Here is a 16,874-nt window from a genome sequence, read left to right as displayed (position 1 = left end):
TTCACTGGGAGGACAGACGGGAGAGGTGGAGTCCATAGGAGACTTCCAAAGGCAGCCAATAGCATGCCTCATTGTTAAAGACACTGCTACATCACTGGTTCTCTCTCTCCAGCAACGTTGTTAGGTTCACCCTCCATGTAAATAAGTACCATTTATAGTGATTGTATGAAAACCTATGTCCTGTACATGTGGCATGGCTGTGGTGCTGGAAGACCACGGTTTGGCACCAGTGCTTTAGATGAAATCTCCTCAACATTAAAATGACATAATATATTCCCTTATAGGCCCCATGATAACAATTCTCCGCCGTGAATGCTTAAAAGGGAGTCCAGCCAAACTTCAAACATCCACACACAGTTCCTAGAAGGCGCATCCGGCCTCTGAGCAGACACTGGGATTTGGGTTCTAAGCCTCAGGCTGGGCCCAGCCTCTGGAAAAGGAACGCGCTGCCAAGTGGAGGTTTCGCTGGACAGGAGTTGGCAGGTTCTCCGCGGCATGCAAGTCAAATCTGGCCATTGTTCCAGGAATGCGGCCACATTGTGTGGTGAGCCGCTGAAATGAGAAAATAACACTCTCTGCTATTCTGGGCCGAATCCTAAATCATTTCCAGGCTCCGCCGCTAGCACGTGGAATGCTGTGCCCGAAGCCACCGAGTTCCTGCAGTCTGCGTCGATGTTTGTTCAAAAACAGGTATCAGTGCTGGACTGATCTCTTGACTTAAGGCTGGTAGGCAGCTCGTGTGATGTGCGACACTTTCAGCAAGCTCTGGATTTCAATTCCATTTCCACCGCTCTTTTGCATGCTGGGAATTGTAGGCACGTACATACAACGTGGGCACCCGAAAAATATAATCCCCAAGACAAAAGAAAAGATGCTTACAAACCCAGGATTGGTTGAAGGTGACTTTTGACCTAGAGCTACTCACCAGCCCTGTAAAGCTGCTTTACTTGTTCACTGTCACCCGTGAATGAGCTGGGAGATACCAGCCCCAGATCTGTGGCGCCTCTTGGTTCCCCTTCATTTGTGTTTTCTTGATCCTTGAAATCACTTCCCTCGTGTGATGCATTTAATAAGGGAAACATGGGAGCACAGGTGCACATTATCCCAGAGAACCTGTGCGTAGTACGGCCGGGACAGCGCCCTGGGTGAAGGAAAAATTGGCGTTTATTGTGGGAGCGGGTGGGGTGCGTTGGGGTGTGATGGCAGGAGGTGTGAGGAAGTTGGGAGGAGGGCAGGGGGGTGATGGGGAGCGAACAATTACGAGGAAGTACCTTAAGCGCTGATTACAAAGTCTTTAAAGGCACCCAATCGAGACCATTGGACGAGCTGCTGTTTGCATAACATTAAGTTAGGAGGCTTACTGCTCCGCCCGACGAATATCGGCGCCCCGGGCCTTGGCCCAGCTCTCCATGCTCAAGGCCGGCCATGTGAGCCAGCACTCTCCTGCTAAAACTTATAGTTAAATATTAAATACTGCTGAAAAGGGCTGTACTGTACAGGGGTGCAGGACTAAGTTCCTGCATTTTAAGCTCTACACCAGGGGAGGAAAAGGAGTGTACCTGGTGCCCCTCACCCAAGCCGGCACTTCAACAAATCCAAGAGCAGTAACTTGCTGACGGCCTAATTAGTTCAATGTGCAAACATCTGCAGTGATTGTGCACAGCTACTGCGTGCTCTCCAGGTCATGTGTGACCTCCTGCAGCAGTGACCTCAGGCTGTGTAGTCAGCAGAACTTTGCAAGTGAATGGAAAACTGCGAGCCCCGGAGACTGTTTGCTAAAAGCCAGGAGTGGCAGACGGGGTCACGTGACGGGTACTAGTTTGTTGTGCAGCATGAGGAAGCAATTATACATATATTTACAGTACTGCTGTTTCCTCCACTAGGCGTAAAAAACAAACTATGCTGAAAATGCAATAATATCGCCTATGTGTCCTCGTGAAGACTGGATCACAGATCGGTATGAGTGAAATGCCTTAATGTGCATGGATTCACTCGTCCTTCCGTTGCTTCTCTGGGAAATGGATCTAAAAATAAACAATCCTGGGAGTGGTGCGCGCGCGCCACAGGAGACGTCCTTTCAATTATCGCACCCGTGTCTGGGCATGATAATTGAAACCACACGCCTATTGGTGTCTATTACGTGCACCAAGCGCGTAATAGACACTAATAGGCCGTGGGCGGAGCAACGCGACCCGCCATTGGCCAATAACGTGGAGTCTTTTTAAAAAAGACGCACGCAAAGGCCAATGGGGTAGCACAAAAGGAATCGCACATGCACAAGCATGTGCGATTCCTAGGTCATTGCTAAATCCCTGTTTTTCACCTACTAAATGTCTCGCGCCGCGCCAGCACTGCTGCACAGTGCAACGCAGGCGCGAGACCTAAAAAAGTTCTTGAAAAGTAAGCAATCTAAGCAGCGAAGGCAACCAATCGAAAGCGATGTAAAGAGGCTGTGCTCCATCGGTAGGACAAACACAAGATGGACAGGCAGGTACACTAATAATAAACAAGCCAATGAAAGTTACATAGAAAGCCAACCTGGGCCGGCTCTAGGGCGGTGCGACTGGTGCCACTGCACCGGGTGCTGACTTTGCATGGGGCGCCTGTTTGCTAGTTTATATTGTTTTTAAAAGCACCCGCTGCAGCGTTCCTGACCTCCAGCCATTTTCAGCCAACAATAAAAATGTCAAGCCTACTCTGGTGATTGATGCTCGTCCTGGAGAGAAAACTAAGTTTTGTCTAGTGGAAGTTTCCACTGGGGGATGTTTTGATTCATCTTAAGGTAGTGCAGAGGGTCAATATGCCTGCTGCAGAGAATGTGTACCATGCAAATCACGAAGTGTACATAACGTAAATCGGTCAGGGGGTTACTGCTTTCGTCAGAGAATTCCTTTTGTTATTTGCAGTTTATAAATTTAAATGCTAAAAAAAAAACACTGAGCTATTAACTGTCATCAAAGAACTGAAATGCAGACTTGAAGTATACTTTAGAGAGTATTGACTTTTTTTTTCCCCCCAGACTTTCAATATCCAAATGTTGTACAAAGTGTTGATTTGGGTAGAAATCAATTCCGATTATTAAAGATAATCCCCAACCATGGTCTTACATTTTAAATTCTGACTTTGTGCTTCTCCAGACCAAGACCCCCTAAACTATACTGCCTACCAGTATGGATGACATATAAATCCTACCACTCTGTCTTATGTAACGTTTCCTATACATTGATTTACACACATATGATTGAGTAATGTGTGTGCAATGTAAAGGGTTCTGACACCCTTCACTTTTATGAGTGACACTATAAAACCAAATAAATGCATCTGAGTGCGAGTGGTTATGGAGACTGTTAAAAGGTGGTGGTAGTGCGGGAGTCCGTTGCGCAGGTGGTCATGGGGGGGGGGCAAAAAACATTGTCACACTGGGTGCCACCAGTGCCTGAAGCCAACTATTAGTCAGCAATGGGTGGGTTCATAGCCCCTGTATATTCTTGAAGAGCCACAATATGTCTTGCAACAGATAGCACAAGCGCTGACTAGCCGGCTTTGACCTGAAAATTGCCAACTGTCCAGGTTGAGGTTGCAATGATATCTTATACAGAGTAATCTTGCGGATCAATTCGGGCACAAAATAAGATGTGTTTCCCCTATTGGTTTAGGCATAAGTTCATTGAAAGAGATCTACACCCACGACAATAAACGTAGGGGTGTATTTACAAGCCACTTGCGATGCCGGTGCGTCACTTTTCCCATTTTAAAAGTGACGCTCCGGCGGCGCAAGGAGCTTGTAAATGCGCCTCGGTGCGCCATATTTTCATTTCAGGTTCTACTTTATATTCCTATTTTTATTTTTTTGCTTGTCTGTCTTTTGATGCAGTTCATGTATCTTGCCATGTGGCTTCTTAGAACATTCTAAAGATTACATGTTGAGAGCAGGCTGTGTTGTCGACCACTTTGCAACTGTGTGTTAATATCTATTTTCAAATGTATTCATTATTTAAATGTTGTCTAGAGCGCAGTGTGTCTCAGTGTTGCACCAATCTAAGTGCAGAACGTGCATATTCACTATTGCTGCACAGTGTCTCGCCTCTCAGGGCTCTGTTTAGTTAGCATTGAAAGTCCATGATTGTGTTGCAGGAATAGTCTAATATGACCCAGAAGCGTGCACGAGACTGCTAGCAATTCTGAGATGGAATCAAAAGCTAGTGTGAATGTTTCTGTCTTTAGCAATTTCCCGAAGAGCACAGAGCAGGGTTCAGCCATCAAAGCCATGTTAAGAACAGTAATGAAGCATGAAGACGCAGGGTAAAGTCAGTAGCGGCTGGTGTCAGGGAAAAGTGGTGAGACAGTGCTGAGGGAACATAATAACAACACCACAAAAACCACCAAAAAAGAACATACCTGCCACCCGTTGCATTGTCGCTCTTTTGCTCCTCTGGTTCCACTGCAGCACAGGCTGAGGCTCCCAGACTCCCCTACGGCCAATCCAGACGCTATTCTCATGTTGGGATCATGAGAGAAGCGGCAGGATTGGCCTGAGCGGGCTGGATTTGAGCTCCAACGGGGCCTGGGAGCCTGTTCCTGCTGTCTCCAACTCGGCAACCCAGCTCGGGTTGGCGATATCTGTGTCAATGCCAGTTTGGCCGTCCTAAGATGGCCGGCAAACCCACATGTGCACGTGCAGCAGGGCCCACCACTCCCCCTCGTGCTTTGTCATCACGATGGCCCCGCCCCCAAGACTCGACCCTGTGAAAAAAAATCTAAATTATAATAAACCTGTTTTATTGTCATTTTATTTTTCAAGTTTTGCATCTGCTGGCGGGGGGAAAACGCTCTTCTGGCATAACAGAGGAGCCGCCACAGGGTAAAGTAATACAACTTCTGTACTGATGTCAGTGGTCAGTGGAACAGGTGGTAATGTGTTCGGGAGAATGAATAAGGGATACTTTAGTGTGGTACTTAATTTGTATAAGAACGAGTACCGCCCCCAAAGCTCTGCTCAGATGCCCGCAGCCTGCTCTATTAAATATCAGTACTCTGAATACCATGGCTGCAAGCTATGAATCCATTACCTGCCTCTTTAATCCACTACCAGGCACTCCTTGCCCCTTTATCTCACTCTTGCAGGTTCTTGCTTTCTCCCTTTGTGACGGTATTTAAGTCTCTCTCTCTTCCTTTTCCTTTCCCCTTTGTTTTTGTCTCTTGCTCTCTGTAAATGTTTTACGGGGGAAAAATAAGTTCCGGTCCCCAAAAATGAGTGCTGTTACGTCCCACCAGCAACCATTGGCTCAAATTAAGCACTGCTTGGGTGAGAATATAGGAAAGCTTGTACCGCATAGTGGGGTATATTAACAAGGGCTTTCTCTGCTTTTTTGGCTTTAAAAGCCAAAGAAGCGGAGATAAAAATATCACCCTATCGACAACAGGGTGTTAACATGCAGAATCGCATGTTGGCACCCTTTTTCACTACGCTTCCCTTTGCATCTCTAATGAGATGCAAAGTAGGCGTTCCAGAGCAAAATAATAGGAGAAATGTCACTAAGCGGCAATTCTCCTATTATCAAGCTTCACGCTAACCCTGTTAGAGACAAAAAAAGCAGCGCTAACCACGGTTAAAGCTGCTTTTTTACGTCTGCTAATTGTCAGATTAGCCATGTAATCCAATGGGAGGTGGATTACATGGCTAAATCCACCATGGGCTATCAACAAGGATATCCCTATCTTTGTAGTTTTATCGCTGCAAAACCAGCGATAACCTCCCAAAATGCCGCTATTGCTGGATTTTTTATCGCCTAGGCGGTTAGCGTTGTTAATAACGCGATAACCAGGCGATATTATCCAGCGATAGCGGGCGTTAAAAAAATTAACGCTAAGCACCCTTAGCGTTAATTTTCCCTGTTCCTTGTTAATATCCTCCTGTGTCCGTTCTATTTGCATGTTTTTGAGATGTGAAGAGTCCCAGCATTGGCACAACATCCTGTGATTCTGGGCAAATCACTTAATTACCCAGGGCCTATAAACAATATGATCTAGTTAGCGCTATATAAAATTGTAAAAAAATAAATATAACGCCTAAATATGCTTCAAAAGTATAGCTTTAAAAAGGCTCTGTAACAAACACTGCTCTCTGATATAGAATTTTTTTCAACCTATTCAATTAAAATCACTTAATATTGCGCACATTTTTATGAACACAGGAAAGCGCTCGCCTGCCCCATGGAAATCAGCATGATTTGTGTCATTTTAAATTAAAGATTTATTTATTTATTTATAGCATTTGTAGAGCGCTCTGCAACCCTACGGGCATCCTGGCGCTAGGTACATACAGCTGAGGACCTGTTGAGAAGAAGGAAGCGGTGGACAGGTACTGATCAGTTAGGTTTTTGGGCTTTTTGAGCAGAAATTTTTGGAGGATTTTTTTGGGAAGATTTTTTTGGGAAGAGCCATGTTTTCACCTTTTTTCGAAAGGCCATCAGTTCATTTGTTTTTCTGATGTCAGTGGGGAGATTATTCCACAGGTGCGCTGCGGCAATACTGAAGGCTCTTCCCCCACACGTCGCTTTCTTGATTCTGGGAATACTGATGAGATTTAGGGAAGAGGATCGGAGAGGCCGGGTCGGCTCATACCAATTGAACTTGTTTTGAAGTGGTCGAGGGCCTAGCCCATGGACTGCCTTAAAGACAGTACATAAGGATTTAAAACAGATCCTCTGATGTATGGGCAACCAATGAAGGTCGGCCAGGGCGGAAGTAGTGGAAGATCCTCGTTCCCAAGAGAGTGCCAGTTTGGCTGCAGCCGCTTGGATACTTTGAAGTCTGGAAATAAGATAGGCAGGAGATTCCAGCAAAAGAGCATTGCAGTAATCCAAACGGCTGAAGATGGTACTCCTAACTATGTTGGCTCTAGTCTGTGGGGGCAAGAGAGGTAGCACTTTTCGCAGTCCACGCAGAAAGGCAAGACAGCAGCTAACCTGCTTGTTGACGTTAGTCTCAAGGCTCAGAGTATTACTAATAATGACTCCGAGATTCCTTGCTGAGTTCACGGGGATAGGCGAGTCTCCTAGCAGCTGAGGCCAGAAATCTGTAGGTAGGTTTGTAGGGATTCTTCCTACTGCACAATGCAGTATTTCAGTTTTATCACTGTTAAATTGCAGTGAATTCTGGTTCAGCCAGAGTGACATTTGCAGCATGCAGGTATGGAAAGTCTCCAGTGAATTTGCCTGGGCTCCATCAAGAGAGATCGTCAACTGGGTGTCATCAGCGTAATTTATTACGCTGATGCCATGACTTTTTATGATCCTCAACAGGGGTTGCATATAAATGTTAAACAGTATAGGGCTGATAGCAGACCCCTGTGGGACCCCATGCGGGACTTTAATGAATTCTGATTGATATGGCGGGATGGCTACTGCCTGCCATCTGTCCGTCCGGTAAGATCGGAACCAGTCAAGCACGATTCCTCCAACTCCGATGTTCTTCAGTCTATTTAACAGGATGACATGGTTCACCGTATCGAAAGCGGCGGACAGGTCCAGCAGAATGAGAATTGCTGATTCGCCCCTGTCCGCCCTCATGCGTAGGTCATCCATGACTGTCAGCAAGGCTGACTCAGTTCCATGAGCTGGTCTGAAACCAAATTGCTCCTCTTCCAAAATGACATTAGTTTCCAGGAAGAGGGCTAGAGATCTGCTGACCCAGCGCTCTATGATCTTTATCGGGTATGGTAAGAGGGAAATGGGTCGATAGTTCTTTTGGCTGTTAGGGTCCAGATTTGGCTTCTTTAGTAACGGAGTCACAACCGCCAATTTCCAATTTCTTGGTACGGAGCCTGTGAGGAGGGATTGATTACAGAGCTGATGCACAACTGGAAAAATATCAGCCTCAAAATTCTTGGCCATTTTATGGGGAAGAGGGTCTAAAGGGGATCCTGATGACGTGTTGAGGGCTGTTCTGAGAAATTCCTGTTTAGAAGGGATCACAAAATTTTCCAAGCTAGCGTTTGGAGAGAAGCTCCTGGTAGATTCCATCAATTCACCTCTATTTGCTTGGTTGCTATTGTCCTGCGATGTGAAGGTGGCCTTATTGTCCTGCGATGTGAAGGTGGGCTTACTATTCATTCCCTCGATTATTTTATTGATTTTTTTTCTTGAAAGAATACTGCAAGGCCGTCACAAAGTTCTTGTGAGGGCTTGATTTGGCTGTCAGCACAAGCAGGATGAGAGAGCTCTCTAATAATCTTGAAGGTGTCGCGGGACTTATTAGGACTTTTGATAATAAGATCTGCGAAATGGTTCGTTTTAGCTATAGTAATTTCCTTCTTGTATTGTAGATTGTCTGACTTATTTGAGTAATATTGTGATACTTTCTGCTTTCAGGTGTATGAAAAAGAACACAGACAGCCCGAAACCTCTCAAACATGGCTGCTAACTTGGTAAGAGAAATTACAAATGACTGATAATGTATTTGAAATTAGACTGGTGTAACTTTGTTGAAAAGAATCGTGTGTCATCCTGAGATGGTATGAATCGAAAATGAATCTTTGTCGCTACTGTACAGTTTTGAATTAATATCTTAGAAAAGTTATTGAGGATCCCTTAAAAAAGCATTTGAAATTCATTCAACTATTTTCTTTAATTATACTACAAAAAACAGATAAAGTAGAATGAGAAAATGAAATAGAATTGCGTCCATACTCTGCTCAACTGCGTTCAGACCGAACCACACCAAGGAATTCTTAAACCGTGAACCCACTCCTGCTTCCACACCTACCACCCGATCACGGCCAAACATATGCAGTTAGAGTGAACAAATGGCTGAATGTCTCCGGGACACCACTTCTCCAATCCTAGATTTTGATTTTACGTCTCATCGTTATTTATGCGGTGCGTAGGTTCAATGGGCTCAATTAAAGTGAACCAAGACTACAACTCCCAGAATGCACTGGAATGTAAAATCAAAATCCAGGGATGGAAAAATGGTGTTTTAGTGATATGGAGTTATCTGGTCACCCTATATGAAACATATATACCTTGATTAAAAAAAAACCAACAGGAAGGGCGAGGATTAAGGCATAAAAGCCTCACACTTGAGCACCTTCTGTCATCCCAAAATGGAAGTGCACAATCTCCTTGGACTATCGGGGTATAGGACCTTTGCTGTGACATCCGACAGAACTGGAACAAAACCTGCATAAAAGTCGGTCTCTAATTTCCTTGTTAGAGGTAACTTGTGACCAACTAGTCGCCTGTAATAAAGAAACAAGATGGTTACACAAACGCCTGCAGCCAGGGTGAAAGGCAGGACATGGAGCGTAATTACAGCTGCCGTTTAAATACGCAACAAGGAAACTACTATTTCCTTCTTCTGAAATATTTTCTAAAATGAAAGCAAAAAGCAGAAAGGAGATATTTACAGCAATATGTTTGTTTTTTCCACAATATAGGTCATTATTGGAAAAATAGAATCCCTACACGTTTCAGCACAATCTGAGCCAAAGCATTTTGTTTGTGATTTACATTAAAGTGACTTAATATCTGTTTGCAAATATTACTTAATGCTTTTTGGCTGCGTTTTTAATTTCCCAGTACAAATTACGTTCTATTCTTTGTGTCTGCACTGAACATAAAATAGCAAGATAACAAGAGGCATATATACAAGCCCCTATTGCCACCACAACGTCACTTTTTAAGACGTTGTGATGGTAAATAGGGGCTTCACCTTATTTTCAAGGCAGCGTTAAGCCACTTAATGTGGCTTAACGCTGCCTTGTAAATAAGGCCCCCTTTCACTCTGTACTTGGTGTGAAAGGGGATGGCAATGGGTGTTACGGTGGGCGTTCCTCCGCAACCCCATTGATTTTGACGCTGTACCCTATTTACAAGGCTGGTCTAAATATGGGGCAGCGCCAGAAATGAGACCAGGGAAAACCTGGTCTTAAACAGGCGAAACAAGGAGAAATGCTTCATTTCTTATTTTTGTTGTTTGTGTGTGCTGCTTTGTGCCAATGATTGTTTATGTGCAGGAACGTCTCCCTTACTACACATAAACAATCATTTAAAAAAATGAAATTTTGGGACTTCTAAGTGTGCTGCATTAAGCAGACTTATTAAGCACACTTATTTTTCAAAAAATCATGCTGTGCAGCAAGCCACTTTGCTGGGCTGCATAATAGGGAAAGGGAATGCGCTGTATTCAACATTATACGGCACATTCTTGTCTTTTGCCTGTGCTGGCGCACAATGTGCTGCCTAGTGCCAATGCAGGCGGTGCAATGGTGCCTGCGTTGTAAGCAGGATTGTTTTTGTACAGGAAGGGATACCTTCCTGCACAAAAACAATCCCCTGAGGCATTTTCCTCTTTTTTTTTTTTATGTGTAGCATTTTGACCCATTCCCAAGCCTACCAGTAACGGTAATGTGGGAATGTGCCAAAATCCATAGGTAGATGCATGGGAACACCCATGCTCCACCTATGGAATGCATCCCTGTGGCAGAGTAACGCAATGCAGTGATTTGCGCTATCAAATGGCCTTGCATGGCTTGATAAATCTAACTTATGAGTTGTCACTCTACGCCCTGTTACGTGGCGCAAGGGCGACACAACTGCTTGATAAATTTGGACCCAAGGATTTAACCAGCAAGTGTGAAGTGTGATGACTTCACCATGTATTATAAGGAAAAAAGTACCCTCTGCGTTAATTAAAAGGATATTGCAAGTCACTTCAGAGTTCCATTACCTTATAAAGGATTTGGCTTCCAGTCTGGTTACTCTATATGGTAATGGAACTCCTCTGTGATTTGAAATAGCCTTATAATGTACGGCATAGGCAACTTTATCTCATATAAAAAGACTATTTACTCTCTCGGAGGTACTCTCCCCCTGGTAGCAGGATACATGTGTGAGGTGCCTTTGCTGTGCAGCAGCAGACAGTTTATAGCTGGTAACTGGACTCCCTGGACGTTCCTGAGTGCTATAAATTGTTGATGTTTCCGTACCCACAAACACCCATTCAGGATTGTTAAAAACTGAGACTTGTACAACGTAACCATGTAGTAGGCACCAGATTCCTTATTCTATGTACCCAATAAAATGTCAGAAGAAAGCAGTGCTAATAAAAAAGATTTCAAAAGTATGTTTACACCTTCTTGAAAGACTGCCTTATTGTAGAACCAGGAGATCCCACCAGCATCTGTTTCCTTTAGACCTAGTGAGCTGGCCTCAAGTCTATGCTTCTTGCAAGTTGTCATTGTATAGGTTTCCAAATCTATGCCTTGCTCAACTCCTTACCTGCTACTGCAATTCAAGAGTTTGCCTTAACTGGAAAGCTTCTACTGGAGTGCTGATCTACAGCTGTCTTCAGAGAGCACATAACATAACAGGTGTATGTGTGAAGTGAGTGCTCACCCTTGGCATGATTCATTGGTGACACATTTATTTTATACCAAGCACAATGGGACACACTTAACTGACCAGGAAAGAATGGAAAACTGAGTGAACTTGCTAGGATTTGAACCTGTGACCATTCTGGGCTTGAAACTGAGAAAAAAAACCAGTACATTGCATTGAAGTGGAAGAGGAGAAGAGCATACAGTGAACCTTTCTCCTAAAGGACAGGTGGCACTGTAGTCTCTAGAAAGTACTCTATAGATGTTGTATGTCAGAATATTGTATACAGAATACTGTATCTTAAATATTGTTTACAAATATCATCTCTTTTGGTGTGGATTTTCAATTATTAACATGAATGAGGCAATATTTGTGTTGCGTATGACTCTCACTGAGAGCCATTAGTGTGAATGTCACATTTTAAATGTGATAATTCACTGCTGTGATGTAAATGTGATGTGGGTTACAGATCTCATACGTCACTGTTGCTATGTCATTAAAAAAATCCAGGATGCTCTGGTTAAGCTCCGTGAGAGCCTGTCAGATCAGCACTGGAATGCAGGGAGCACAACTTCTGAAGGTGAGGGAGGCGAAGACACCGAGAGTGGTCGGTGTCAGTGACAGGAGGCCAGTATGTGCTTTCTCTTTTTATTTGGGACAGGGAGGAGAGGCCATGTTATGTATGGCTCCCCATTCCTCCTCTGCCCCTGCATACAGTTGGCAGCAGGAGTAGATGATTTGGGGGTAGAATACATAACATAAAATTATAGATGGGTAAAAAACAAATTAAGGGGATGTTTTTCGCCTCAGGGTGACATTATAGATAACTCGAACTTTGCTCTTGTTGTCTATTTCATGTCAGTCAAAATCCTGAGGTGAAAATCACTCTGTTACCCATCTAAAGTTCTATTTGTTGTAAATTCTTCTATTGGCAGCCTTTATAGTGAACAACTGGATCGAAATCCAGCTATTCGCTGCAGCGATGTCACAACGGTGCTAATCCGAAGATTTGTGACCTCCTAGGAACCTTGAGCTTCACTCTTTGTTTAGTTGATGCCACTCTAAACTCCTTGGTGAAAACCATCCCTGTAACTCACAGATACCCAACTATAATTTTATATGAAAATAATATTGAGGACTCAATTTAAATGCTATGCTGACAATTATATTCTGATATTACATCTCAGGGGTCCTTTCCCAAAGCTGCAATTTTTCATAGAGTTGTTTTAAAAGTGTATTTGCTGTCTCGTGTTAGCGGCAGGCTGGTGTTCCTTTTCTTCTAGCTTATGCTTGGGCCAAGCTCTTCTCTTATGAGCCTAGCTCTCCTTTTCTTCTGGGTTGTACCTGGGCCTAGTTTAGGAGCAATTGCCAATTTTTCCCAAATTTTTGTACCAAAAATACTGGTCATGCCTGTCACATGGGCCAAGTGGCAGCCCTCCATCTCTATCTCCATCCGGACACTGTAGCAAAAGGAAAGCCTATAAAGATAATTGTAGTAATTTACAAGTTATCCTAAAACAAGCTGGGGAGTGGCCACTGCCACCTCACCCGCCCCCAGCTTCCTGACATGAACACAACACCCCCCGACCCCAAACTTACAGGACCAGGATCAACAGTGCCCAGACATGGCCTTTGCTTCTATCAAAATCCTTAAAGGACAAGCTGTGGACATGCCACCGGTGGAATGGTCATCAAGTGAGGCCACACAAGTCGCTTACGGGATCCACACTGAGCAATGCTTTCGACCCTCGCTTTTCATACCACCTCAAAACTTGAGATAGGAATAAACTGGTGAGCCAACCTAGCCACAAATAGCTCATACCCCAATTCAGTCTGCCTCAACTGGCATAAACAGATACTCCTACACTTGGCATCACATCAAAAGGTCCAGAACGGACCAAGCCCTGTGAGAAATGACCGCCTATATGCCTGATTTATCCTTTCCTAATAGGTACAGTGTGAGGGCCTCACTGGAAATAAGAACATGAGCCTCTGATAAGGAGCAGGGAGTTGCAAATCCCACCTGCCTTTTAGCAGAAGAGAAACCAAGATGATGGACAAACAGTACCAATTAGGCCAACTTATCACTTAGCTTTTCAGCTTGAGCGACCAAAAGAAACAACATCTGCCCTGCAATTACGCCCCACTATGCCTATGCACCCTCAATACACCTACTTGGCCATGGACTAAAGCCAGACACAGGCAATTTGCTGGTCAAATGATGCACTTCTCAAAATCAACTTGTGTCATGATACCTACCACATCCGGATGTATGAGGAAATTCCTAGGGAACTATCCTGCACCATATTTGATCCTGAGAGTCTGCACCAACATGGCCTGCTTCCTGTAACTCCTTTCCAAGATGACATACAGATGACAGTGGGCGCTGCTTCCCCACCACAGCTAGACCACCAGATACCGGGCCATGATCACAGTTTCTAATGTTGACCAGGAGAAAAAGCACCATCGAACAAACATGGCAGTAGGGTCACCAATGGGCTGTTTCTTTTTACTGAAATGAGGGGTATCTTAATGTCCAGGCTGGTGCAAACATTAGAAAAATCACCTAAAGCCAATATTTGTTTCCGTACAAGTTCATACTTTAAACAGTAAATGCAAGAAGAAAACACTTTAAAATGTGTTCTACAGCTGCCCTAATGACCTCTGAGTGATAGTGAAAGTAAACGAAGTCCGAAATGCCAAGTTAAAAACAAGCATTTGCAATGCAATAGGTCTCGCATTTACGCGAGTTTGAGCTATAAACATTGCAAATAACAATGCCTTTTATTTTTGTTTTTAAAACATAAATAAAAGGCGGTGTCATTTACAATGCCAATAGCTTAAACTTGTGTAATTGCGAGACCTATTGCATTGCAAATGCTTGTTGTTGGCATGTATTTAATTATGGGTGTGTAGTAAGTTGTTTAAGAAACAAAGGACGTCGAACTGTGCACATGCGGTTTAAGTAAGGTGTATGCTTACCTAAAAAGCCTGTAGTTTTGCAGAAAGGCGACATTGACATTCCCGGGTGTTTCAACCCTCCGGAAAGAAGCAAAGAAAGATACTCGTTTAAACTACTAAATGTTTCAGTACTTTTGGTTAAAATCGGTGAAGCTAAAACAAATGGATTGTGTCGATTCAGCGATGAAAGGGGGCACCTGTTAGTTAAGGACTGCACCAGGACTCTGGGGCATATCGGCAACATGAAGCGATAAACATCTCTAAGCGCGTTTTAACTTAACGCCGGCTATCGCTGGATTCTATTGCAGAGATAGCGCGCTATCAGCAACGCCTAACTCCAATGCGATAGGAAATCCAGCGATAGCGGCGAAAGTGTGCTATTATCACTGGAAACCCTTCGATAATATGATGGCGATAATCAGAACCTTGTTGATAGTTATGTTATGTTATGTTATGTTAAAGTTTGTTTTATATAGCGCTCAGCTACTCTAAAAGAGTGTCCCGGCGCTTTTACTCATAACCACTTACCACAGAAAACACAACACAGAGCAGAGAAACAGGGCCCAAACAATGGGTAAACAAAAGAAACTAAAGAGCAAAAAGCCAGTGCGTATTCATCCCTACAATCCACCTCCCATTGGATGTAATGGGTAAGTCAATTTGGAAGCAGGCGTAAACAAAGCTGCCATAAGTGCGGTTAGCGATTATTATCCGCACTACGCGGGTTTGCTCCCTGCTTGCTGCTTGCTGATATGAGTAGCTTGTGTTAGCGACATTTCTTAGGTTATTTTACTGTGGAACGCCTACTATGCATCTCATTAGCGGTGAGATGCTGGGCATTAAGGAAACAGGCGCTGAGGCATGGATTCACGCGTTAGCGTGACCTTGCTGATCATGCAATAAAATTATCGCCGCTTTTCGCCCGAAAACGGACGCTAAAGCGGCGATAATTTTATCGCGGTGCCTTGATGATATGCCCCTCAGTTTACTTAATCTAGATTTTGAATGCTTTTACTGCACACTGCAGCTAGGTTTTCCCATTTCTTTCACACCATAGTTTATTTGGTGCCAGAGAGACGATTTCATGGTTGGTTTATGGCATATTTTCTTGTAATAATTGATAACATCTAGTTAGTACCAGGCGCGCAGTGCCCGTTGGGCTCAAATGGCTTCAGCCCCCCACGTCATGTGTGGCAGCCCGGGATGAGACAGCTTCCCGGCACCCCCACAGGTGCACCTGAGTACTTCACAGGTCTTTAGAAGACCATTTGCTTGTTAACGAAATGTTGTTGTTTTTCACCCCTGCATCTCCACTCTGCCTGTTGCTGGAAGAATTAGCCCACTGAATTTTTTTTCTAACCCACCCCGAACCCTACAAAATTTTGCTCTAGAAATTTGGCTCTAGTTGCGCCTCTGATGTGTACCCATTGGACAATCTACACAGTCTGTGCCTTGTAAGTGCCCTTTTAGATGGGCTTGCCTTATGTGTAAGGACATTCTGCCAAATTCTTTCTGAGGGGCTGTGGAACTATGCAGCTCTCTGCTGTGGGCAAAATGCCACTCACTGAATGCAAACTGCTATATGAGAATTTCAGATTCTACCCCTAGGAATTCATGTTGTATGCAGTTCGGCCAAGCAGTTTCCATTGAAGTAATAATAGAACATGCATTCAAACACATGCCCATTTCAGATTAGCATTATTGCCCAAATGCACTGACCCTTGTAGAACCTGGATGCATAGCTGGTGTATTTTCTACTTGCAGGCCATGAGATTCTCTTGTATTTGCAGGCTTTCCCCTTTCTTTAATGGAGTTCGATGGTTGGTCTTCCCTTGCAAAGCTGTTATCCGTTGCCTCAATATGTAATATGGAATGCTTTTCATGTCAACATTGTGCTGTTACCAAGGACGTTGTAACCGAGGAGACCTTTTTGTTGCCACTGTTTGATACTAACGTTTTGCTTGCAAAAAGTTATTTATTGAAATAACTAATATGCATCGCGCTGCCTATATGTATAATTTTGGGCGTCTCCTGAATCAGTCATGTTGTAGTCATTACAATGTATGTTGTGATATAAATTCGTGCAGTTCTTTTCTGCATCTTTGACGCACAGAACTCTAGTCGCCTATAATGGGGTGTTACATACACACACTGCGGGGCACTTGTACCACGATGTCAATCTCTGAGTGTCCCATCACTTGTAAATTTAGGTAACCTACTCTGTCTTTTGGTGCCTCTTACAGTTTAACCTAAGTGAAGTCTAAGGGTTCCCCCATTTCCATGTCTCCGACAGGCCTCCGTTGCCGAGGATCCGATGCTTTTGTTAGTCCGACTCCAACAGGAAGCAATACGTTCAGAGTCAGACTCGTGATTCAATCGGAAACGAAAGTTTAAAAGTGCAGCGTCGTCAGAAATGCTGGCGAGTCATCTTCCCAGCGGAAAAGAAACCTACTTTCCAATAGTTCAACTGCTTTACAGTTTTCACGCAGTCTTTGTACAGCATTTTAACCGTGCACGATTCTAGGGCCGATG

The 16,874-nt window shown here is 44.0% G+C and overlaps 1 protein-coding gene across 3 annotated transcripts in view; it reads left to right on the top strand.

Moving 5' to 3' along the window:
* LOC146818006 (neuroblast differentiation-associated protein AHNAK-like) overlaps positions 1-16,874 on the top strand; it is a 237,367-nt gene that overhangs the window by 165,532 nt on the left and 54,961 nt on the right. For all 3 annotated transcript variants that reach the window (XM_085611490.1, XM_085611487.1, XM_085611488.1), the window contains one exon: positions 8,373-8,428. In XM_085611490.1, coding sequence (XP_085467616.1) covers positions 8,414-8,428 — 15 coding nt within the window. In that variant the 5' untranslated portion in view covers positions 8,373-8,413. The remainder of the gene's footprint in view (positions 1-8,372; positions 8,429-16,874) is intronic.

Source organism: Triturus cristatus, chromosome 6, assembly GCF_964204655.1.
Source record: "Triturus cristatus chromosome 6, aTriCri1.1, whole genome shotgun sequence".
Lineage (NCBI taxonomy): Eukaryota > Metazoa > Chordata > Amphibia > Caudata > Salamandridae > Triturus > Triturus cristatus.
Note: the sequence above shows the minus strand (reverse complement) of the source record. Positions and strands in the feature narration are given on the sequence as shown.